The sequence below is a fragment of the Puma concolor genome, chromosome A1, assembly GCF_028749965.1.
Source record: "Puma concolor isolate L17-30 chromosome A1, mPumCon1.1.hap2, whole genome shotgun sequence".
Lineage (NCBI taxonomy): Eukaryota > Metazoa > Chordata > Mammalia > Carnivora > Felidae > Puma > Puma concolor.
Window position 1 is genome coordinate 122,037,526 of NC_141667.1, and position 25,528 is coordinate 122,063,053.

A 25,528-nucleotide genomic window follows, 5' to 3' on the forward strand; every position below is an offset into this window, starting at 1 on the left:
CTTTCTGTTCCAGGAGCTCTCAAATCTAGTGGACCAGAGAACCAGGACCATGCTTGTTGCCAGGGAGCTTGTGGGCACCCTCCCACAGGCTGTACTCCAGCAGGCTTGAGAAGCACACTTGGGACAACGATGTACTGTATTGTACTGTATACCAAGCAATTAAAACTAGTATCACTAAAGGGGCACCTGGGTGGCTCAATTGGTTAAGTCTGACTGTTAGTTTCAACTCGGGTCATGACCTCATGGTCTGTGAGATCGAGCTCCGCATTGGGCTCTGTGCTGACAGCACAGAATCTCTCTTTCCCTCTCTCTCTCTCTCTCTCTCTGCCCCTCCCCGGCTTGCTCTGTCTCTCTCTCTCACTCAAAAATAGATGAGCTTTAAAAAAAAAAACAAAAAAAAAAACTATCACTACAGATGAACAGAAATGATTGTTAGGAATTAATTAGCTATCAACATCTGTTCCACAGTCCCCATCTAACAACAGACATTTACCAGTGCTATGTATCTCAGAATATAATGCTGTTTGTGCTACTACTGGTGTATGAAATGACTCCAAATGATTCACAAATATTTCTAATAGTTGTAGTTGTGTACTTATTTCAATGAATATTAGAAATTTACCTTTTTATTACACATAGCACGACATACTCTATTTATAAAATAAATTTAAGTTAAAAAGAGTGAACTCAATTAAGAAAATTAGTAGATACATAGTAACAATACTAGTGGTATACATATATGTTAAAAAAACAACAACATGAAGTCAATGATAGAAAAATAACACATTTGGGAACAACTGTCTTAATTTGTGCCTGACCAGACAACTATATTCAACCTGGCTGGAAGGATGGGATGGGAGGGTACCATATTCTACCAGCAAGATGTCCTACTTCAACGCAGTCATCCTTGATCCTTGCTTTGCCCTCACTCCAATCTATCAGCCAACCTCATCAGTCATCAGTTAAAAACACATCCAGAACCCAACTGCTTCACATCATCCCCACTGCTAATATCTTGATCCAAGCAACCATTGTCTTTCGCCTGGCTTGCTGCAAAAGCCTCCCAACTGTTTCTCCTTTTGCCTCACACAGTTTATTCTCTACCAGCAGCTAGAGCCATCTTTTAAAAATACACACTGGCTCATGTGTCACTTGGCTGATCACAACTCTCCAGGGACTTCTCATTACACTCAGAACACAAGCTTTCCTCCTGACCATGGCTTCACACGGTCTAGTCCCAGCTTACTTGGCCACTCTCCGTCTGGCTTCCTCCAATCCAGTCATTGCAGCCTTTCTCGATAATCCCTGAACAGAGCTGGTTTACCCCCTCCACTGCAAGGGACCTTGCACATGCTGGTTCCTCTGCTGGCTCCAAACATGTCACACTCCCTCCATTTGTTCAGGTTTCTGCTCAAATGTCACCTCTTCAGAGAGGCCTCTCTGCTCCAGGTATCTAGTTCTCTCTTCTCTAGTTAGGCACTATCTCTGTGCTCTTAATTCTTCCTAGCCCCTCTCTGCACCTGAATGTATACCTTTGTTTACTTGCCATCTGTCAGTTTGTCTCATTAGAACTCCATGAGAACAGGGACTTTATCTGCCTTGTTCATTGCTGTAGCATCAATAAATATAATAAATATTTTCTGGATGAAGCAACAGATATGATCCACATTTTCACCAGCTGAGACACCAGAAACCAACAGGTAGAGAAATCCCCACACTCGAGGAGCCTCAAATGCTGAGCAGCTGGCTGAACACACTGGTACCTTCTAGAGTTCAGGGGCCCTGCAGCAGGATGCACAGTACAAATATGACTGAATGGGATCTCATTCATCCCCTGACCCCTAAACACAAACACTGCCAATCGGAATTTTCCCCCTAGCCTACCAGGTACAAAGGCACCTATCTTCTTTTTCATGGTTTCTGTGGGGACGGACACACACACACACACACACACACACACACACACTCGCACACACACACACACATAAGCCAAGAGGGACATAGAGTAAAGAAAGCAAACTAAGTAGGAGGAAAGAGATGAAATCCCTGCCTGGCCTGAAATAAACCTACCAGCTCTCCGCCAGAGTCAAGAGAGTCTCTAAGATACCTGTGAAGAGCAATCCAGTTCTCAGCCAGACACTGCAGCCCAAGTGGCAGTGTCTGGGTTCTTACAGGGCACAAGATGAGGGCTGCAGACTGGCTTTGCAGGACTCTGTTTCCTTGTGGGTTTCTACATCTGCAGTCTCCTTAAAATTCCCAATCCGGCAGCTGTGCAAGAGCCATGCTTAACGCACACCATGGTAAGGCCAACCGGCTTCATCAGGACCACCTGGTCTCTTACACGGTGATCTGGGCAACCAGAGAAGGAATTACAGTAGAGAAGCATCAATTCCTTTCTGCCTTGATGCATAGGCGGTTGCACACTGATTTCTCAACCAAAAGAGATCATCACCACCTTTTTGAAAGAGGAAGGGTTTCAAGCAAAGAACTAACTTCTCCTGCCCACCTACACCCTTCTCCTGCCTTTACCTTCTACCTGTCTTAGAGATGACATTCATAATCAGAGGCTGAACATTTGTGGCTGGAGTTACCACTAACTGGTTGTGGGAGATGGGTGTACTTGGCCTCTGGGACCCTTCTCATCTGTACAGATCAGTTGCTGTGAAAATCAGATAAGATGATGTCCATAACAGCACTCTGAGGAACTGTAGAGAGATTGTGGGCTGTCATGCTTTTATATAAATAGCCTCTGGTTTGGGGTAATGATGATGTTATTAATAACAACAACAGCAGATAATGACATTTAATGACTGCTTAGACTACCAGGCACTGCTATTCCATCCTAATCCCACTCAATCCTTCCAACAAACCAATGATGTAGGTAATAAAGTTATATCCATCTTACAGATAAAAAACCCTGAGACCCAGGGAAACTAATTTTCCAAGGTCACACACGCAGTAAGTAGTGAGGCTGGGATTACAACCCATGTAGGTTAATAATTCTGCACAGTCCACACTCCCAACTACCAGTCAACACTATCCCCACTGTGGGCAACAGGACTTGGTAGCCTCTGCTGATTCTTACATGCCAAATGTGAGCTGCACACTCTGAATACTCTCATCAGGGTAGGAAGGGATGACTTTGACAGGCCATCAGTATGCACTAAAAATGAGGATTCGGTTTTCTCATCTTTACATGAGGTCAATAATATTATCTACCTCATAGAGTTCTTATAAGGATCAAAGAACAGAATGTACATCAAACCCTGAGCACATAGCCCAGTAATATGTATGTGCCCAATAAACACTAATCGAGAGCCTTGAGGAAAATCTTTCAGTCTCTGCCTCAACAACCCTGTGCACTGGGCTTTAGGAGTTCAAGATGCAGCCAGGGACCTGCTCGATGTTCTTGGCTGAAGCCCAAACTAGGATGCCAAGGGGTGGTTCACACCTGCCTAGGATGAGAGAATGGTTTGTTAAGTGTCATTTAAGTCAAGCAGAAAGACTTCTGACAGTCCAGGCCAGCCAGGGGAGCACGATTGCCAGTCATATCCTTGGGGGATGGGGTCCCACCAAACAAAATAGCTGAGATCTCAAGCAACAAAATCTCTGAGAAAACAAGCTGCTCCTTGTCCTTTCTCTCTTGCTAGCCCCCAGCTCCTCAGCCTGGATCATTCTCCAGCTAGGATATTACCACTCAACTAAATATAATTTTGAGTTCTACGTGGGCCACACCCACTATGTTGCACACACAAGTGATAATGGAAAGCAAGCTGGAGAAAGTCAACACTTAGGTGAGCTAGAATTACACCATCTTGCCTGCCTGTGGCTCAGGAGGGAGGGGAAATGAGGAAGCCAAGGGCCAAAAGGGGTGGGGGTGGGAAGCTGGAAAGGAATTCAGGCAAGAGAGGGAATGAGCGCCTGTCCCCTATCAGCCCTGGCCTGGAAGGCGTGGATGGAAAGCTGGAGGGGAAGGTGTGCTCAGCTGACTGCCTCGTGGGCCAGTACTCAGGAGGCCAGGCCACCATGCCCATTAATGCAGCCCATCCTTCTCAGGTTTAAAAAGGGAAATGTTCTATTTATAAGCTACCGACCGGTGGAGGCCTGGCAGCCACTGGATGGCTCTGATCCCACAGGGATTCTGGTTACCAGTGGCTGCCTTCTCTTGCCTCTCAACTGTGGGTGTTCTAACAGCAAAAGGCCGAAGGTGACTGGAAGCAAAAGGAAAAAGAAAATCCTCTTTTCTGTCCTCTGTTGCTTTCCTCAGACTGTGGGACTTAGTAATGTCTGAGGCTTTAAAATCTTTTAAAAACAGGGACCCATAGGATCCCATGAAGTCGTTCCCTACCATCTTTAAGAGCAAATCCCCCTTTGGGGTGCCTGGGTGGCTCAGTCGGTTGAGCATCAGACTTCAGTTCAGGTCACAGTCTCATGGTCTGTGAGTTCAAGCCCCACGTCCAGCTCTGTGCTGGCAGCTCGGAGCCTGGAGCCTGCTTTGGATTCTGTGTCTCCCTCTCTCTGACCCTCCCCCATTCATGCTGTCTCAAAAATAAACAAACATTAAAAAAAGAAAAAAATCCCTCTTTTAAAAGAGGGATTTACTCTTTTTTTTTTTCTTTTTCCTGTTTTACAGATGACAGGAAACGGAGGCACAGAGAAGAAGGGAATGTATAAATCAGAGGTAGGGCAATAAGCATACAGAGCAAGGTAATGGCACCTTCCCATCCCCTCTCCTGGTCCTCAATCTTGCCCTCACAGAACAAGAAAAGACTGGATACGACACTATCAGGGAATGTGATCTGAATGAGGCCTTGAAAGAATGATGAACGTATGTAACAGGAACCCAAGCAGCACTGGCTGTGTTGTCTGATGCATGCAGAAGGGCAGTGGGCTGCGTTACGCTTCCGTGCCTGGGAAGCTGCAGAGCCACCGACACACATTAACGGTCTCTGGGCATCATGCACAGCATGTGAGGAGCCACTGATAGTTCTGATGAGGCAGATCTCTGAGAAGGAATATGGGATGGCCCCTCAAGAGCAAAGAGCTGAGAAGGTTAGGTGGGGCTGACGATGGAAGGCCTTACGGCCCCAATGGGTTTGCCACAAAGTGACAAGATGGCGTAACAAAGGAAAGATGTCACGCGTATCGAGAGGTGGAGCAAGGTGGGGCGTGACCTTGGCAATCAGGCCGACTCTGGTTTGAGCATCATCTCCACTACTTCTTGACCATACTACCTGGATTTCTTAAAGCCTAATGCTCATTTGTAAACTCGGTCGTTGTGAACAGCATTTCCACTAATGCCCACCATGGATGTACTGCTTTCATGCTGCCTGCCATAACTTCATGCCATCTTAGGTAGCTTAATACCAGGGTAGGTTTTTAAAAAGTAGTCTAAGCGTTGACCAACCTATAGTATGTGGGCCAAATACACCAATGCCTGATTGTACACCAAGTTTCATTAGCAAGCATGCATTTGCTTTCATGTTGTCTATGGCTGTTTCACACTGCAATATCAAGAGTTACATAGTACTGCGAGACTGAATACATTTACTATCTGACTCTTTACTGAAAAGGCCTCCTGGTTTGCTAAGCAATAGCATTAACACAACTTGAGGGTTTACATGTTCATGTGTTTTCCCCCTAATAAATGTGGAAATAAACATATAAATCCAAATGGGAATTTAAAATGTGCGCCCGGTACTATCTAAAACGATCAGAGATACCACGAGTAGCATGCATATGCCACTTCGAGAAATGTAGTCATTTAATGAACTAACACCCATAAGGCGCCAGGCCTGACAACAGCAGGGGCGTTAGCTGCCACCCTCCGCTCCCTGCTCCCCTCAGGAACTCTTCTGCCCATCCAGGGAGCTTTCCCCCTCTCACACGACACAGTAATTGGCACGACCAGATAATGAGACAGATAAGAACCAACGGTAATGAAGCATTTCTTAACTAATATGCCAGACACTTTGCTAAACTCCAATCGTCACGGCAACTTCGTGAGGCAGTTGGTGTTATTTATCCCCCATTTTTACATAAAAGGCAATGCAAGCTGAAAGATGTCCTGCACTGACCCACAGTTCCGGAGCCAGTGTGCCAGCATGCTAAGCCACACGATTCACGTGGCCCTCCACTACAACAGCTCTCTCCAATCCACATGGCAGGGCCTACCCACAGGAAATTATCTGAGGTATGTGCAAAAACTGATGTAGAGGAGTGTTCAGGCTGATATTACTCATAAGAGCAAAAATCTGGAAGGGACATTCAAGTCCAATGACAGGAAATAGTTCAAGAAATGTGGATATAATCCTATGACAGAATATTAAACAACCATTGCAAATGGCATTCATAAACAATTTTCATGACGTGGGAAAATGCTTGTAAATTTTTTAAAGCGGGATGCCGAAAGTATATTCATTGTAATGCCAAGTAAGTCAAAATACATGTCAACATTGACAAAATCCATGTAAGAAAGATATCACGAAAAAGAGACAAGAAGGAAATATCACTGGGGTGGTATTAGAGATGACTTCTATTGAATTTCTGAAAATAAATGCTGTATTTCCTGCACATTCTACAATGAGTTCATATGATTTTTATAGTTCGTAAAAATAACTGTTTTTCAAGCTGCTTAGGAGATTCAATGTCTACACCCTACAGATGAGTGAATCCTAATTCCAACTTTGCATTCTTTCTCCGATCACTGCTTCCCCCCTCCCACCCACACACACACAAGACCCAGTGTAAATAACAAACTCCAGTGACTTCTTGAGCATTTTATAAACACAAAGGATTCCTGTCAAAGATTAACAACAAACTGGAAGGAAAAGAAGGGACTGAGATGTGGAAGCAGAGGAAGTGCTCTATTTCCTTCTCCTGGAGGAAGAGGAGGGAAGGTAGGAAGTTCCCATTTTTTAAATCTTGCTAGCCTAGATGGAACCCCATTCTGAGCTCACTCTCCAACCAACTGGCTCGGGGCATTCTGTCTGCACAGCAGGTGTATCTACAGATAGCATGACGATTACACTCACCCACACACGCACTGGGCCATCTGGCTATCATCTCTGTGTGCTGTCAACCTCAAAAGCAGACCATATACTCCTTAAAGGCAAAGGTACATGTTCTACTTGTGGGTGTCCTTCCCCTCCACACTCACACTGCCCAGAGCCACAGGCACTTAAAAACTCCCAAGAGCTATTAATTCAGTGAAGTGCTCCAGGAATGCTGCACTCCTGCTGGGAAACCGAGTGAAATGTTCAGGTAGGGGCAAACCAGAACACAGGGAACAAGAGTGGGAAGCACCATAAACCACGGCAAGATCCTCTCGAAAAGCCAGATGGCCGGTGTTGAGCTGAGTCTGAAGTGCACAAGAAGGCATGTCTGAGGCAACCTGGGCATATTCCTTTGAAATAATCTGATTAACCCATGGAATCTGAATTAATATTCACATTAAGTAAAGTGGCACTGTGAAGTTAAGATTAGGAGACTGAGCTCTCTGCGGCTCAGTTTGTCAGCCTTCAGTCTTTAAACAGCTGGAGAAGCAGTGGGAGGGTAGCATTTCTGTAAACAAGCTAATCTTTTCAGAACTAAGTAGGCAGTGACATTTATTATTTAAAACTTCTAACTTCGAAGACATCAACCCACACTAGGAAAGCCTGCCCTCCCATTACTCTCTTGCATGCTCTAACTGTCCCTCAGCTGGGACTACAGGACAACAGCAGCCTTGGAGGGGAATAGGCCACTTCTCGGCTTCTTCTCTTGATACCTACTGGAGCTCATTTCAAAGGAGAATAAACCAATTCTCACAGAGCCTCTGGTGAGAAATCTCACAGCTGCAGTCAAAAGGAGGGCAAGCAATAGGACATGGAGACTGAGGAGGCACAAGGGGCCAGATAGGGTGGACTGGGAGGAGGGGTTCTTGCCCAGGGCAGAGTCCTATTCTTTGCAATGAGACAGGAGGCAAATCCATGACAGGCATCAGCTGCCTAGGTAACTGGCACTGGTGTGTGATCGGTAAAGCAGCTTATGGAATAACAAACCATTCTCCCTTCCTCTCTAGTATCCTTACTTGTATTTTTTTCCCTTCCTTTCTCTACCAGGTAAGAAAAAACTCAGCATCACTGATGTATAATCCTGACATCTATGAACAAACCCAGGGAAGGTCCCCTGATGGCAGCAGGATCCCCGGTAAGAGGCCCATAGAATTGGCAAAAAATAGCAGATTGATTTTTGAATTTAGCTTGTAAGGATTAACTTAACCAAGAATACCCAAGACCTCTAGGCAGAAAACTAAAACTCTGATGAAGGGCACAGGCGATCTGAATAAAGGGAAAGATAGTCCAAGTTTTGTGAGATGACCAAAGATTATAAAAGTGTCAATTTTCTCTGAATTAATCTATATAATTCAATGCAATTCTAAAGCAAAGTTTTAAGGTTTTGAGGAGCTTACAAACTTATGTTAGAATTACACAGAAGGACAGAGGTCCACAAGCAGCTAAGTCAAATCTTAAGAAGTAGAGTACCAAGGGCACCTGGGTGGCTCAGTTGGTTAAATGTCTGACTTCGGCTCACGTTATGATCTCACAGTTGGTGAGTTCAAGCCCCGCATCAGGTTCTGTCCTGACAGCTCAGAGCCTGGAGGCTATTTTAGATTCTGCGTCTCCCTCTCACTCTCTGCCCTTCCCCCACTCATGCTGTGTCTCTTTCTCTCTCAAAAATAATAAACCTTAAAAAATTAAAAAATTTAAAAAAAAAGTAGAGTACCAGACATTAAGACTTGCCTCAAAGACATCATATGAAAAGCACAGAGGTATTGGCACACGAGCAAACAGACCAAGAACATAAAGAACTAGAGACAGAGCTCAGATATGCAAGCCTAATATACAATAAAGACGGCACTGTAAGTCAAAACCAGAAAGAATGACATTTTTGGGAAAAATGAGTCTTCGTGTGGATAAAAATAAAACTGGATCTTCATGAAACACTATATACAATGATAGGTATCAGGTGGATAAGAAACCTCATTGGGAAAGAAAGAATTATGAAGCCAAAAAAACAAAATGTAGGTGCATATATTTGTGACATAGGTCATAAAGGCCTGCTTTCTCCCTTTCATTTATTTTTGAGAGAGAGACAGAGAGATAGCGACAGAGAGAGGAAGGGGGAGAGGAAGACAGAGAAAGAATCTTAAGCAGGCTCCATGCCCAGTGCTAAGCAGGGCTGCATCTCACAACTATGAGATCATGAACTGAGCTGAAATCAAGAGTTGGATCATTAACTGACTGAGCCACCTAAGCACTGTAGAAAGGCCTTCTTTAAAACACAACTTGAAAATCATAAACCAGAAGGCATAAAAAAAGATGCATTTCAATACATAAGAAGACTTTACAGTCAAGTAAGATTATCACATATAATATTAATACACAGATGACAAAATGGGAAAATGTATTTAAAATGTCTACAACCAACAAGGGATGAGTATCTAAAATACAGAACTTTACCAATCAACATGAAAAAAATGCAAATTAAAAAGAAAAATGAGCAAAGGACATGAATAGGCAATAAACAGAAGGGGAAACCCAGTCAACAGGCATACAACAAAGAGATGTTCAAACATACTGATTATCAGAGAGACCCAAATTAAAACAATAATGAGCTATCATTTTCTATTTATATGGGTGACAGTAAATTAGAAAGCTGAGTAATGGCAAGAGTTGGCAGAAAAGAAGAAATCCTCGTGTAGGGGTAATGGGACTGTGAACTGACCACTCTGGAGAAATATTCCCTCAAACTAAGTACATTCACACCCTTTGACTGGCCAACAATTCTCCGCATGGGTATATTCCAAAAAAAATTCTCCCACAGGGAGATGTACAAGATGTACAAAGATGTTCATTGTGGTGTTAGTGGTGGTCATGAGGAGCTGGAAGCATGAGGAGATGGAGTGTGCAGCTCTGTAAAAACAGAAACACAGTGTTACACACTGGGGGGGGGGGAGGGGGGGGCGGGGCGCAGCAGACAGAAGCCACAGTCTAGAAGCAGGCAGGAGAATGTAGATGGCTCCTAACACAATGCTGAGGAAGCAAAGAAAAAGAACAACACATATCATAATTTATATAACTGAAAAATACAGGTAGAAAAAATATACGTTGCTCACAAAAAAAAAAAAAAAAACATTTTAAAGTACTCATTAGAATGGTGGTCTTCAGAGGAGGAAAGAAGTAACAGCTGGGAAGAGAATTCAAAGGGGGGGAGGGAGGGAGGGAGGGAGGGAGGGAGGGAGGGAGGGAGGGAAGGAAGGAAGGAAGGAAGGAAGGAAGGAAGGAAGGAAGGAAGGAAGGAAGGAAGGAAGGAACCTGTGATGATCCCATGCCACAAATCAGGTAGAAGGATTAATTCCAACCCTCTACACCTGAGATTCAAATGGAGATTACAGAAGAAGAGAGGAAAAAGCCTCTGGGAAGAAATGTGCGTTTGTTTACCTGCTGCCATCCTCTCCCTGACAACTGGGCCATTTGGAAAGTACCAGCAGCAGACAGGCATTATTTATGGCCCCAACACCCCACAGGCACTGTATGCCCTGAGAGGAACTTGAAGATGAAAGCAATAAATTCAGAAGTGTCCCCAGAGGAATTTCCTTTTGCTACCTGGCCCTTCAAAACATCCTGCCTCTGGGATAAAATGGTGGCATTCAAACTCCCATGAAAACATTTTCTAGAAAGGAAAATGTTAGCCATTTCACATTTGGATACTCAAGGCAAAAAGAGCAATGTCACACTCTGAAATTCCTATCAGACTGACTACCTTCTGGAACACTTTTGACTGTGGTATAAACAGACAGGGAGTTGCTGAACAATCAGACCCTGGACAATAGTGCCACCTGTGGCAGATGAACCCTATGGGTGGATATGGAGTGGAAATGAAAATTACTTCAATCCACAGATACGGAAAGTACAACCACATCAGAAAGGAGGGGAGGCTAAGGCATTATGTGATGTAAAAAAGGGGTCCCAAGGCCAGAGGAGGTGAGAAAGCATCAATCTAGAACCCTACTCTGGTCGTGCCAGCTTGGACATCAGTGAACAGAACAGCTTTTGCAATAATACTTTAAAAAATCATTTCTATCCAAACTACTCCTGAAAAGTGGCCAATATGTTTTACCCCATCTTTTTTCTCTCCAGCCTGCCAAATGAAAGGGTAAGCAATTGAAAAATCATTAGACACTTCAGGCAGCCAGCTCTCTGTACTCTGTGAATAATGGGATGCCAAGAGCAAACTGTTGCAAGGGTCTGTGTTCTCCAAAATGGAACTTCTTGTATTGCTCTTTTCTTGAGGAGACAGAATATCCTTGTGGTTAACAGCAGAGCCTCTGGGGTTACACAGAATTCAGATTAAATGGGGCCCCCTGACTTTATTAGCCTCAATTTCCTAATATACAAAGTAGGTCAAAGGTACCTATCTCACACAGTGTTTCAAGTATTAACTAAGTTCATATGCATAAAACATCCTTAAACATAGTTAAGTGGTGGATAAATGCTATCTATTACCAGCCATGATTTTAAATATATGCTCACTGCAGACAACGCAAAGCATGGAGGAAAAAAAAAAAAAAAAACAAAAAAAAAAACAGGTCAGTCCCTCCCAATAATCTACCCTCTCTCCGAATAAACAATTTCATGATAAATGTCTTTCCAGACTTTTTCTATCAATACATCTAGATGAGTCAAACAATTTACTTTACTAAGAACATTGCTCTGTAACCCGATTTTTTTAAACCTCAATTAACAATAAACCGTGGGAGCCATTTCCACAAATATACTTAGATTGCTCTTGTTTTTAAAGACTACATAGTACCTTGATATTTTTAATCAACTTCCTAGTAGACATCTGATTATCTCCCCGTCTTTATTATTATTACCAATGCTCCAGTAAACTTTTTTGCACAAACATTTTTGCCCCCCAGTCTATTTTCTTAAGACAAATCACTGGGTCAAAGGCTACTGGCTTCCAATGCATATTCCCCAAAGGTCTTACAGAATGGTATGATGAGATGGCATGCCCCCTAAAAGAAGCAGGGTCATCTTTCAAATCTATAGGCCCTTATCTCAAGCAGAGAGGAGGTTTATCACAAGTCACAAGCAACCTTCTGGGTGGTAGTCTCCATTCAGATGCATCTCATCTCCCACAGTTCTTGGGTCCTTTATTATAGAATAGTGTGTCCCAGCTTGGGGCATCGTACAGGCATGTTATTTTATTTTAGTCTGCTTGGGTATCTATCTTCTCCTGTTATGGTGGATTCCCTGATTTCCGTCCAGCAAACTACCCTGCTCCCATCTTATGCAATACTCTTAAAACTGTCAGTGACAGTGTGTTGTTTTCTCCTCATCTGCCCAACCTAGACCAACCTGTTGTTATCCTTCCTGGGAATGTGAATCTTCAGAAGAGTGAGGTGACTACTAAAAGCAGTCTAGACCTTCATCAACCTGCAATTATTATTCAGAAGACCCTTTTTTACTGGTTCCTGGGGCTCCAGAGCTGGTATGTTTTCAAACCTGGTTCTTTAGTTCTTCCTCCTTTACTGTGAGTTACTCTACGGCCTTCCATATTCTTTCATTTTTATGTCTGTGGTTTTTGCTAATGTTATTTTTTTAAATGTTTATTCATTTATTTTGAGAGACAGAGAATGCACGCATGAGCAGGAGAGGGGCAGAGACAGAAGGAGAGGAAACCTTAAGTAGGCTCCATGCTCAGCGCGGAGCCCGATGTGGGGCTGGATCTCAGGACTCTGGGATCATGACCTGAGCTAAAATCAAGAGTTGGCTGCTCAACTGACTGAGCCACCCAGGCACCCCTGCCATTGTTACTTTAGAAAAGTTAGCCAGGCTTGATTTCAAATACACTAAAACAATCCCACCTGATGACTGGGGTGGGGAGGGGGGGAAGCACTTATTTCCTTGAAAATATTTTCTTTTATTCAATTCTTGAGGGAAGAAGAAAAAAGAAAAACCTTTTTCCCTCCCTGAAAGGCCTCTTAATGTACCAATAGCAAACAATACAAATTACTTAGTATTTTATATAAAACTGCTGGTCAAAATCTGTATTTTGGAAAGAACGAAAGGAAAATCTCTGTCCTTTAAGGGATTTCACACACAGAAATACCTCATCCTTTTGTCCACATGGAGAGGCCCTGTTTCACTGATTTTTTTGATATCACTGGAATTCATGTTTGCACTATATTTGAATTTGTCTTCAAGTGGATTTTATAAAGCAAATTCGAGGCAAGGGGACAGGACTTCCTCTGCACTCGTATAAGCAGCCTGGAAGGAACTGGTTCGTACTTCTATCCACCAAGGATATCATCAGTCCAAACACTCTCGCAATAGCTTTTCATTTTAATCCCATCGCCTTTGCAAGGTTACAGGTGCCCTTGGAAATTATGATTAACCAGAGTGCTCGGAACCAGCAGTAGGGGAAATGTGTTGTATATTCTACCGAGACTGCCCAGGGTCACTCCCATCAAAGAAGAGTGTTATTACAGAGTTTACCATTTCTACTCTTTCCTCTTCAAAAATGTAACGAAGAACACAGAGTTACTAAGCCATCACCAAGACAGTTGCTGCCTCTCCAGTCCTTTGAACAAGACCAGCTAGGAGGCTATTCTGGCTTTCCCATAGGACAGGGTTCTTGGGGAGCTGTGTATTATTCAATTAAGTGGCTTTTAAATGGTGATTGGAGCTACATTATCAAGAACTAGGATTAACTGAGATAATATACATGAAAATGCTTTGTAAAGTGTGAAGGGTTATATAATGCAAGGTGTCATTACAGCCTTGCCAGTCAAGCTCACTGAATGCCCTGGAGTCATTGACTTAGTAAGTCAGTGTGGAAGCACCTCACACAGCGCCAGGGGAAAGGGGCAGACCCAACATGCCCACAGCACCCCCTGGTGGCTCTTCCCCAGAGCAGCAACTTTTAAAGCTCCATCCCAACCCCAGCTGTAGGAAATTATCCAAGGGACATACTTACTCCCTTCGCTCTGACTGTCTTTGTTCGAATTGTAGACCTGGAAAATAGAAATAAACATTTACTTGTGTGTACTTTATACCATCCCAGGTTCAACGAAGAAAATTATATCCTGCCCCTTTCCGTAATTTGTGCTGTAAGATGGAAGGCAATTTGTGGGCCCCAAATATGAATCCCCTCTAAAATCATCTACTGCCTAGTATTCACTTCAGCTGTTCTCAACTGTGTGTACATCAGAATCACCTGTGGAACTTTACTGTAAAAAAAATAAAAGATCATATTCTCTAAAAAAATTTTTTTAACATTTACTTTGGAGAAAGACAGAGTGCGAGGGGGGAGGAGCAGAGAGAGAAAGAGCTGCAGAATCTGAAGCAGGCTCCAGGCTCTGAGCTGTCAGCACAGAGCCAGACATGAGGCTTGAACCCATAGACAATGAGATTATGACCGGAGTCAAAGTTGGACGCTCAACCAATTGAGTGACCCAAGCGCCCCCAAAGATCTTATTCTTTAAAAAAAAAAAATGTATGTGTGTATACAAATTAAAAAGAAGAAAACTTTTAAATAGTTACAATCATTAAGCATTTACTGTGAACCAAGCAAGGTGCTGAGAAATACATACGAATTATCTCAAATTATCTACACAACAATTCTGTTAGGTAGGAAGTGTTATCACTGTAGTACAGATGGAGAATTTGAAACAGAGAGGTTAACTAAGGTCTCATAGCTAGTAAATGGCATAGTCAGGAAAAAGATACATTATAAACTGCTAAGTATTAACAATAGGGAATGGGGCCAATCACATTTTACTTTATATACTTTTGAAATTTGAATGTTGTAAGGAGAATATACTACTTTCATAATATAAAACCCTTAAGTGATTCACAGAAATCATAAAAGGGGAAGTGCTCCAATACAGATAAAGGGAAAATACTCCAATAGAAAACAGACAATGACATATTGCAAGAATCTGCAAGTTTCTTCTGTGAAGAGTCAGAAAGTAAATATAACAGGCTTTGTAGGCCAAGAGACAAAAATCAATATTATGTAGGTACATGTTCAATAAGACAGAAAACTAATTTCCACAAATTTTTTGGTTGACAAAATTTTAAATATAGCATGTTTTTAAAATACAGATACAATATTCCTTGCAGGTAAAAATCCTCATTAGGGTTTCGAGGCTCTCTTTTCAGAAATGCTTGGCTCAGTAACTCTCTAGAGTAAGTAGTTCTCAAATGAGATTGGCCATGTGGAGTATCTTTTCCAAGGAATGTAATTTTTCAAAATGCAGATCCACAAATCAGAAGAATGAGGTTTTATTTGTTTATTGGTTTTATACAGGGAGGATAACATTGGACTAAATTAGGGGTCAAAGTTAGTATTCCCATCAAATCAATTGTAAATATTCATCTATAAATGACATGGTAGTTCACAGGCAATAAAAAAAAAAGCAGATAATATGCTGGGTTTGGCCTGTAGGGCAGTTTGCCAATCCCTGATATGGTGACATTATTAAGTAAGGTAAATCCTCTGCTTTGGTGTGTGTGGGGGGTGGGGAGGGGGACAGAATCAAAGTTTTTCAAATATTTCTTTGGTGATTATGATTCTGTATATATGAAAAAGCATAGGGTAAAGTTGGTCTTCCTAACTATGTACACATATATGTATGTATGTATGTATGTATGTATGTATGTATGTATCTATCTATCTATCTATCTATCTATCTATCTATCTATCTATCTATCTCAAGGGATTCTGATGGCTACTCATGGCTGAGAACCACTTATTTAAGCCCTGGAAGTACTGACCAAGCACCTCGAAAAAGAGAGGCATGAAACTCTAAAAGTGATTTTCATCTGCTAGCCAAGTATGGGTGGGTATGGCTGGTCAAGAGCTTTTCAACTTGGCCCCTCAGTTGCCTTCTGTCTTTGGGTAAAGCTATCACCAGGTCTGGGCCTCTACTGCCTTATCTGTAAATTGAACAAGTCGACCAAGAAGGTTTTGAATGATCAAACTCTAAATAAGACAAATAAATCCATCATTATTATTGATTTCTTAAAGAAGACTAAAGAGGCACAGACACTGTTCAGAAGTCAGGAGGATAAAAATTAAAGAAAAGCGTTTCTGTACTTGAGGCAGATTGTGTGGCAAATGAAAAGGCATCACTTTTTATGCTTAAAAGTTCTAAAGATTAGGGGCATCTGGGTGGCTCAGTGAGTTAAGGGTCTGACTTTGGCTCAGGTCATGATCTCATGGTTTGTGGGTTCGAGCCCCGTGTCGGGATCTATGCTGACAGCTCAGAGCCTGGAGCCTGCTTTGGATTCTATGTCTCCTCTCTCTCTTCCCTTATCCCACTCACGCTCTGTCTCTCAAAAATAAAATTAAAAAAAAAAAAATGTTAAAAAAAAAAAAAGAGTTCTAAGGATTAGGAGCCAAAAGACTGTGATCCTGGCACATGGCCTTCAGGGGGGAGGAAGACCAGTGCAACAAGCCATCAGTGCACAGTAGAGAAGGGAGGGAGATGACTCTGGGGCGGAGGACAGCAAGGTGATCCTCCAAGATGTTGTCATCTGTGAGTGAAGCGGGTAGCCGCCTAACAGCTAGGACCAGCAATCCATGGTGAATGGTGTTCGCTAACCTTGAAAAGCTCGGTAAGGGAAGTGCAAGCGAAGAGACTCTATTTTGTCAAGTGTTTTTTTTTGGCCACCCCTGATCAATTCATTCTGTCCATTACATTTAAACTTTCCATCCAAGAAAAACTAGCTCCTGTTTATTAGTGGCAAAATCCAGAAAGGAAAACAAAATTCAAGGCTTTTAGCTCTCCTTAATTAGGAGGAGAATTAGCACTAAATTACATTCCTTCAAGCTTTCTGGGGTCTCAGGAGGCCCTTGCCCACAACACCCAAGCATTCCCCAAATTGGAGAGGCGTGATCAATGAGCCAAAGGTGCCAGAAACATGTGCTGCCCGATCCTTTGAGGCCAGGCCATTAATCTCTGTCTACTTTGGTAAATGAGGCAAAGAGAATGAGTTTTGAAATAAAGCTAACAAACCATGCCTGCCAGAACTGTGTGACTACATGGCCTGACAGGGAAGGCCCCCGGGGGGTGGGGGGAGGGGAGAACAGCCTCACCATCTCACAGGCCAGATGGCAGCATGGTAATAGCACTAAGTGGGGATGGCTTTGTTTAATTTACCAAGGACCACACACATCACTGAATCCTTTTAACCACCGTATGGCTTACGTACTAGCATTATTCCCATTTCACAGATGTGGAACCTGAATCCTTTTAACCACCGTATGGCTTATGTACTAGCATTATTCCCATTTCACAGATGTGAAACCTGAGGCCCAGAGAGGTTAGTTTGTCCAAGGACAGAAAGCCAGTGGGAGGCTTCCTATTCTATCTTGCCTCTAAACGGAGGTTACAATATTTGTTCACTTTTCCAATCAGCAGCAAATGCACACAACTATCAAGCAAAACCAGTAGTCTATGGTTCATAAATACCTTTCATACTGACACAAGATAAGGGCGTGCAATTCACCCTTTAGAAACAGTCTGTTCTGGGAAAATCTTTATTATCATTATTATTATTATTATTAAAGTATAATTAACATACAGTGTTGTATTAAGTTCAGGGGAAACCTTCTTCTATAGATCTCATAGTTACTTACTAGTCTAAGACTGAAGCACAGAGTTAAGGACAGCTCCCTGAAATAAAAGGTCTCTTTGGCCATGGCTTCTCTCTTACAACTGATTAGCAGAATTATCCCAGGTTTATAAGCTTTCAAGGAAGCTTTTCAAGAGACTTGGTCTCGAAAGGACTGAACATAATTGTCCTGGATCAACTCACAGGGACATGAGTCACTAAACAGTTGGTGAATTACGGCTCCAAGGAAGACTGAATCAGTTAACATGCTTTCTCAAATCACTTACCATCTCTAAACCACAATCTTGCCACCTGTAAAATGGGGATATTAACATTTCCTACCTCTTAGCGGTGCTGTGAAAATTAAATGAGGTAAGAGATATACAACATTTATCACAATTCCATGTCCCACTGAACACTCCATAAACATGAAATTTCACCACTATCACGATCATCCTTCTCCTTCCTTCCCTTCACACTTACCCCCCAAGGCATAGAAGGCTAAGGATGGGGGTGTAGTTTGAGGGATCCAGTGACACTGGACTCATTAGCATGTTAATTCAACCAACTGAAATTAATTAAAGGACTAAAGGAAAACACGAAAAAAATTTGATCTAAAGCCAACTTTTAGAGCAACAGGTTCTCAATTTTTTTTAATAGCAGTCAAATATAAAATAACCACCTACCACCCATGTCTTGTCCAACCACTTTCCACCACAAATTATGGGCCATGTACCATACCAAGCATTTACATGAATTACTTTAATTTGTCCTGAAGCCTGTGGGGCACTACCACCACCTCTACTTTATAGCATTATGAAGGTTAAATAACGCTCCGAAGGATACAAAGCTAACAAGTGGCAGAGTCCTCTAGACTAGATTCCGTGCTTAACTACAACCTCACACAACTTCCCCACTCAGTCCCCCTTCCCAGGGGGGAAAAAACCTTGGCAATTAACAAAAAACTCAAAAGAAGCTAAGCAGTAATTACAAAGTCAACAATGCAACCATTATGTAAGAACAAAACTTCCACCCAATTTAAACCTAACAGTAATTTTACCAACTTCCAATTAATACAAGTATAGCAGTAATTGAAAGCCACAACCATCTTGAGACACTTTAGGATGCCCAAAAAACATCCTTCCCTGAAGCTCTGAGCACATACACAGAGAACTTGCCAAGGACTGTGTGGCAGACAGAATTCTTAGCACAGCATCTCGCTGGAATCCTCGTCAATCTCGATCAACAGGCTCAATTTAGAAACTGTAAGTGCCGCTTCTGAGCAGTTACTAGTAAGACACCTTTGGTCTGCGGAATGCCACTCAGTAACTGACATGCATTTTTACATCAAGGGGAGACACCCTTCTCATGGTGGGCCACAAGCTGTATTGGAAGAGGTAGGAGAAGGAACTGTTTGAATCTGAAGCATGGAGAGTAAAGCCAGTCTGAATAGCTTTCACTAAAGAAGGATGTGTCTCAACAGCGTCCAGAGGGGCCAGAGCTTTGGAGCTGGGTACCGGCTCCCCCTCCTCACGTGACAAGTGTGCCTCTCATCACCATGGCCTGATGGGCTGGAGAGAATCGAAATCAAATGGCGGCTGCTGTTGCTTGTCTATTTCTCACCTAGCAACGCTCCCTTTGGCTCACCCTTTCCACTCCTACCAGTATCACATTTGCTGGCTGAGGGAGGCTCTCTTGAAAGCGAAGCCAATAAAGATCTATCTGACGGCTCTTCCCAACGACTTCCTCCTGAACAAATGTGAAAACCTTGCTCTTGCACCCTGCAGAATTATTTGTAAAGAGGGTTCAGTAACTAGAATACAGCAGGCCACTCAATAAGTATTGATTAGATGAACAGTTTTTGAGGAGAAGAGTAAAAGAGAGACTGATTTTTTTTTTTTAAAATCCCCATGCCGGAGTTGATGAGGACAATGCATTGATGCACTGACCTGGTAGAAAAGGTAAGCTAGATCTATCACTGTTGAGGGAGCATATAGCATTCTTTCAGACACCTGGTAAATGCACCAGCAATCTCTACATTAGAGAAGAATCAAAGTGTACCACTCAGGACTTATTACAAGGCAACATAAAGCAGATTTACATTATTTGGCTTAAGGTGAGGCTATCAAAACTCCTCACAGAGCCATCTGTTTTCTCTGCTCCGTGTTAGCACTACCCCCAACCGGTGTCAGTAAATCGTTGCTAACAGTTTCAGAGGCTATGGTGTCACCAGGAACTTGTGAAATGCCAAGGAAGGAGTTCCTATACCTCATAGTATCGAGTCTCCCTGCACCTATGAAACACAGGCACCTCAGGCTCAGGCAGTCTCTTGGAAAATGGCCCAGCAAACTATGACCAAATGGTTGTGTTCCTGAAGCCAAGTGGATAGACAATCTGATGGCCCCTCAAGCCATTTTGCTTACAAACACACCAGCATACCAGTGAATACAAATGATTGCTTGCTGTTCAACGCGACTGTAACAATGATGATGGAAAAATGAACTTTCTTTCCCATTCATTCCCTGCTGCTTTGTACCTAAGGATAGAGCGGGCTCACTTCTTGTGTAATTCCTCGGTAAGTCTGGGGAAAATAAAGTGTTCTGGACACCTGCTGCTCCTCCCAGCATCCATGCTCCTCGTGGATACCACTTTCATTCTCCTTGAGGAGCCACCAGAACCAATTGATCAATTCTATCACGATCATATTCCTCAAATCTATTCCTCATTCCCATTTCTTTTTCTACTGACATTGGTCAGGTTTTGATATCTTGTCAGCACGCTGACATTGGCCTTCTCCCTGGTCTTGGTGGCTCTGCTCTTCTTCTGCTCTTATCCGGCATACACACTGCTACTCCAAGATGTATTTCCTCAACCACAGCTCTGGCTGTGGTCAAGCCATTACAATACTAGTCTTCAAACACTCAAAAGGCTGTCATGTGGAAGAATGGGAAGACTTACTATTCTGAACAGAGAAGAGCGGCAGGGTGGAGTCCTAAGAAGGCAGATACTAGTGGGATGTAAATAACAGACAGTTAAGAGCTCTTCATGGTCCACCAAAGCAAGGCGACTGGCTCAATGTCATTGTGACATACAAGACTAAGCTCTACTTCATCTAGAAGGCGGCCCTGGGCATTCCTGGGCTGACAAATGAGGCTCCATCTGAGGTTGAATTATTGTGAGTCTTCTCTTCCACCTGTACACGCCTTCAAATTTCTAGGTTGGGGGAAGTGGCCCGGGATCAGATGAAGGAGGGTGGTGGCCAGGAAGTGTGCGGCCCTGGAGAGTGGTGTTCTACCACATTTTAGCTACATGCCTTCACATGGCGATTTACCATTTCTGAATAAGTTTTATTATTGTAAATTAGAGCTAAATAATAATACTTTGATGGAGTATTGGGAGAATTCAAATAGCCTCACAGTACCTGCAAGTGCTCAAAAATGCTATTTCCCTTTCTGCTCCTGCCACAAAGATTTCCTGCCTTCATGGCTGCAGACTACTCTACTGCTTTGGCCTCTCACTGCTCTGACAGTGTATTCTAAGCAATTTAAATCTTCAGAATACAATTTCTCCTCTTCCATTATTTCTAATCTGCAAATAAATCCCCGATGACCAGTTAGTTCCATCTCACACTTCTATAGGGGTCCCTGTGTCACTCCTGACTGAGGGATAAGGAGCTTATGACAAAGGAAGAACATTGTTCCGGTCATTCTCAGTGGGTTAGAAGTGGGTCATAAGGCCCTTGATGAGAATATTATCTTTATAGTGATGCTTTCACATTGTCAGTGTCACTGGCCCTTAACATACTTTCCTGTGAGAAATCTCAAATCAAGCTCACATCATTTTAAGGGAAAGGGTGAAACCGTTCCTCCCAGAGCATGTAAGTGGTCAGTCATACCCAGATCCCCAGCCAAGAGGGGCCATCTATTTTAACCTGTTTCTGGTCCTGGTAAATTAAGCAGGAGTGCAATGTTTCTGGAATTACTAACACTGATTGCTATGAGTACTCCTCCTCCCCCACAGCCCTGTGATTGGAGTGTTATATAAACACTGTTGCTATAGTTATAATTCAGGAAGCGTTGTTTGACCTCAAGAAAAACTCAGCCTCAAATCAGGATAACACTCTCTAGACCACAAAAGACCATCAGAGGGTAGGATCTGCCAAATTCCTTCAAGCTTCTAGAAGAAACTACTGTATTTTGAGTAACAAGTGAGCAACAAGAAGAGGAAACGCTGCAACATTATGCAATTTCCTTGAATTTCATATTCAGAAATCCTGAAAACCCCTATAAGCAACTTCCCTAGCTTTCAACCCAAAACTGGAGTCACAGCCAATACAAACAAACCTGGACGCAAAAGAGGAAAAATGAAATCTAAGTAATGTCCAAGTAAGAAAAGTATTTTAGGAAAATTTTAAGGGCAACAGAAAAAAAAATAAAAAACACAAACTCACTCCATATCAAATGCATGACATTAAGTAGATGGCATATGAACTGACACGTATGTAGGATGTGGTCAGATCACAGTGCAAGGAGTCTTCTGCCTTTAACATTTCCGGGCTTTACACGGATGTAACATTAAAAAGCAGGTATGAAACCACTAGCCTATCAGCACGAAGCTTCTACCTCCCCATTCGCCAGGCAAAAATTGTAATCTTCAACAGAGAATGTCTTTCTGTGTTCCTCTGCCCCCCTCACACCCCCTCCATGCCTTTGGAAAGAGTGACACAGCTCCATCAGCAGCAGAGAGAACCTTGTTCTTTTGTGCTTTGGAAACTGCATGAGAAATTCTTTGGTACAGTACACATGATCCCAAAGTAGGAGCCTGTGACGTTCTGCTTCCAGGGCAGGGCCCTGCCCAAGAGAAAGGACTGCCAGACAGTGAGTCACTGCACAAAATTCACTCCTTTCAACTTCCATTCTCTTCTTCCTTCAGACAATTTCAAGCAAGTGGCATTTACACTGATCAAATTAATCCCGACAATGCCTCTTTGAGAGGCAGGAGGCAAATTTATCCCAAAGAGACACAGGTGACTTCTTTCCTTGACAGAAACAACTATGAGGTCAGAGTACTGCATTTCTAGATAGATGACTCAAAGCCAAGTTTCCTCGCATACAGGTCCTACCCCTAATCTAGGAAAAAACCCTGATGTCAACCCAGCATATGCAGCAATGGGTTCTGGAAATATTCACTTTGATTTTCTTGCTCTGAGCTGGTGGGGAGGAGATCCTCAGCTCCATGACATAAGCAATCTCTGTTATTTTCTTGTTAACACTCAAGGAGCAGAATGGGGTTTGCAAACTGAAAGAGCAGATTCTAGAATCCTTTCTGGTTCTGTAGAGGTTATATGTTATTACACCGGGCCCTTTCTTATCTCCAGACAGTGTCAAAGGGAAGAGGTTTATCAAGATTCTATACGATTTCCTGCACAACGACTGGAGTAAAGGGTAAGGCTGGGACCAGCAGAGCTCTTAGAAATGATGCTGTGTGTTTTGGTTACCCACAGTGTTCATTCACTCGTGTTTAGGCAAGTGTACCCCTGGCTCTCCTTCTAAGGGTCCACATTTCTCCCTCACAGGCAGAGGTCATGCCACCTCTGACTCTGGAGGGTAGACAGACAGTATGACTTAGGCCAGGTCAGCCAGAACAGCATATTCACGCTCTACTCTCAACATTGACTTTGAAAACTTTTTTTCTTCTATTTTAGAAGGAGAGCACATGTGCAAGCGGGAGAGAGAGGTGAATGGAGGGAGAGGGAGAGGGAGAGGGAGGGAGAGAGAGGGAGAGAGAGAGGGAGAGAGAGGGAGAGAGAGGGAGAGAGAGGAAGAGAGAGAGAGAGAGAGAGAGAGAGAGAGAGAGAGAGAGAGAGTGAGAATCTTAAGCAGGCTCCACACAGCACAGAGCCCAAATGGGGCTCGATCCCATGACCCTGGGATCATGATCTGAGGCAAAATCAAGAACTGGGCGCTAAACTGACTGAACCACCCAGGCGCCCCAATCCAACTTCCTCTTTTTATAAACTGTTGCAGACATCAGCACTTCTCATCTAAGCACTTGAGTACCCTTATCATTTACTAAAGTTCAATATTGGTTTATCAGCCTTTTTAAGGTAAGGCCTTTTTTAACTCTTAAGTGAGTTGTGATGATTTCATTCATCCATGCCTTAAAAGCCCTGATCAAGGCAGAAATTTTCTATCACCTCAGGCCTCTTGGAGTTTTACCTCCAACCCTCTCCCAGAGCCCCCCAACACACACACACACACACACACACACACACACACACACATGCTTGCACACACGTGCAGTAACTGTTCTGTTGTGGTGTGCACCCACCATTAGTTTCGCCTGTCCTTAAACACCATATAAATGGCATCATACAGTATATACTCTTTATGGCTGTCCTATTTCCTCAGCATAAAATTTTGAGGATTTATCCATGCTGTGGCATGAAATCAATACTTCTGGTCCTGTTTATGACTGAGTATTGTTTTATTATTTGACTATATCACTGTATATTGATTTTCCTGTTCACAGACACCCAGGGTGTTGTTCCCTATCTTTGGCTATCATAAATGAAGACACTCCAAATGTTTTTGTGTAAGTCTTTCTGAGGACATAGGCTTTCATTTCTATGTGCACATAACCAGGAATGTACATAACCTGTTATGTTATGTGTACATAACCAAGAATGGAATTGCTCAGTTATAGGGTATGGATTTTTTATTATTAAACAAGACACTGCCAATCTCATTTCCAACAGGATTGTCTTACACTCCTACCAATCATGCCCGAGTACTCGGGCTGTTCCACAGACCCACCAACACATGGTACTGGCAGTCTTAACTTTAGCCATTCTGGTGGGTATATAGGAATATCTCACTGTGGTTTTAATTTGCACTTTGCTGATAACTAATGATGGTGATGAGCTTCTCATGAGCTTACTAGATATTCTTAATTTTCTTTTGTGAGGCCTCTGTTCAAGTCTTTTGTGGAATTGTCCTTTTTATTACTGAGTTTTATGAGCTCTCCATACATTCTGGATTTAAGTCCCGTGTCAGATACATGTTCTGCAAGTATTTTCTCCCATCCTCTGGCTTGCCAACTGACTTTCTCAATGGTACCTTTTGATAAGGACAAGTTTTTAGAGTCAAATTTAAAGTCAAAGTATTCTTTTTTGTAGAGGTATTGCTCTCTATATCCTATTAAGAAATCCCTGCTAACACCAGACAAAGACAACAAACATTTTGCACTATGTTTTTTCTTCTGCAAACTTCATAGTGACAGTTTTTATGTTTAACGTTTATGGTTCATCTTGAATTAATTTCCCTAGTTCCCCTAGTTTGTAAACCTAATTTATAGGTGCTTCTGAGTCACAGCCCAGATCTGAAACTCAATGGTTTAAAATACAAATTCAGTCATGAGTAGCACTAATCACCTCACTCCACTTCTCCTCACCTCCTAGAAAGTTGTCATACAGAGTCGATCCATATAACCTTTAGGGGTCCTCATACTATTAACAAAACTGCTATGTGCTCCCTACATGCTCAGTTCACAGGACAAAGGGGCAAGTAAATGAGCTCTATAAAGATCTGTCTCTCTTTCTATTTATCTATCTGATCAAGCCTAACTTTCAGGGCACATGGCTAACCACATGGCTACCTACACACTTCAATCTGAAGAGGCAAGGAGCCCTGGGAGCTAACAAGTGTGTGGTCTTGATGAGCCATTGACCTGTGTGATCTTAAGACTCTCCCTCTCTCTGGATCTTAATTTCCTAATCCATCAAGAGAGACACCTGAAACAATTAAAAATTTTTTTTTTAAATTCCAGACTCCACCACTGCCTAACTCTTTTTTTTT

At 42.7% G+C, this 25,528-nt stretch overlaps 1 protein-coding gene across 1 annotated transcript in view; it reads right to left on the minus strand.

Annotated features, from left to right (window-relative positions):
- The window catches only part of ARHGAP26 (Rho GTPase activating protein 26), a 432,059-nt gene that overhangs the window by 189,757 nt on the left and 216,774 nt on the right, over window positions 1–25,528 (minus strand). The window contains exon 12 of the mRNA XM_086716387.1: window positions 14,029–14,065. Within this exon, the coding sequence (XP_086572513.1) occupies window positions 14,029–14,065 (37 nt within the window). The remainder of the gene's footprint in view (window positions 1–14,028; window positions 14,066–25,528) is intronic.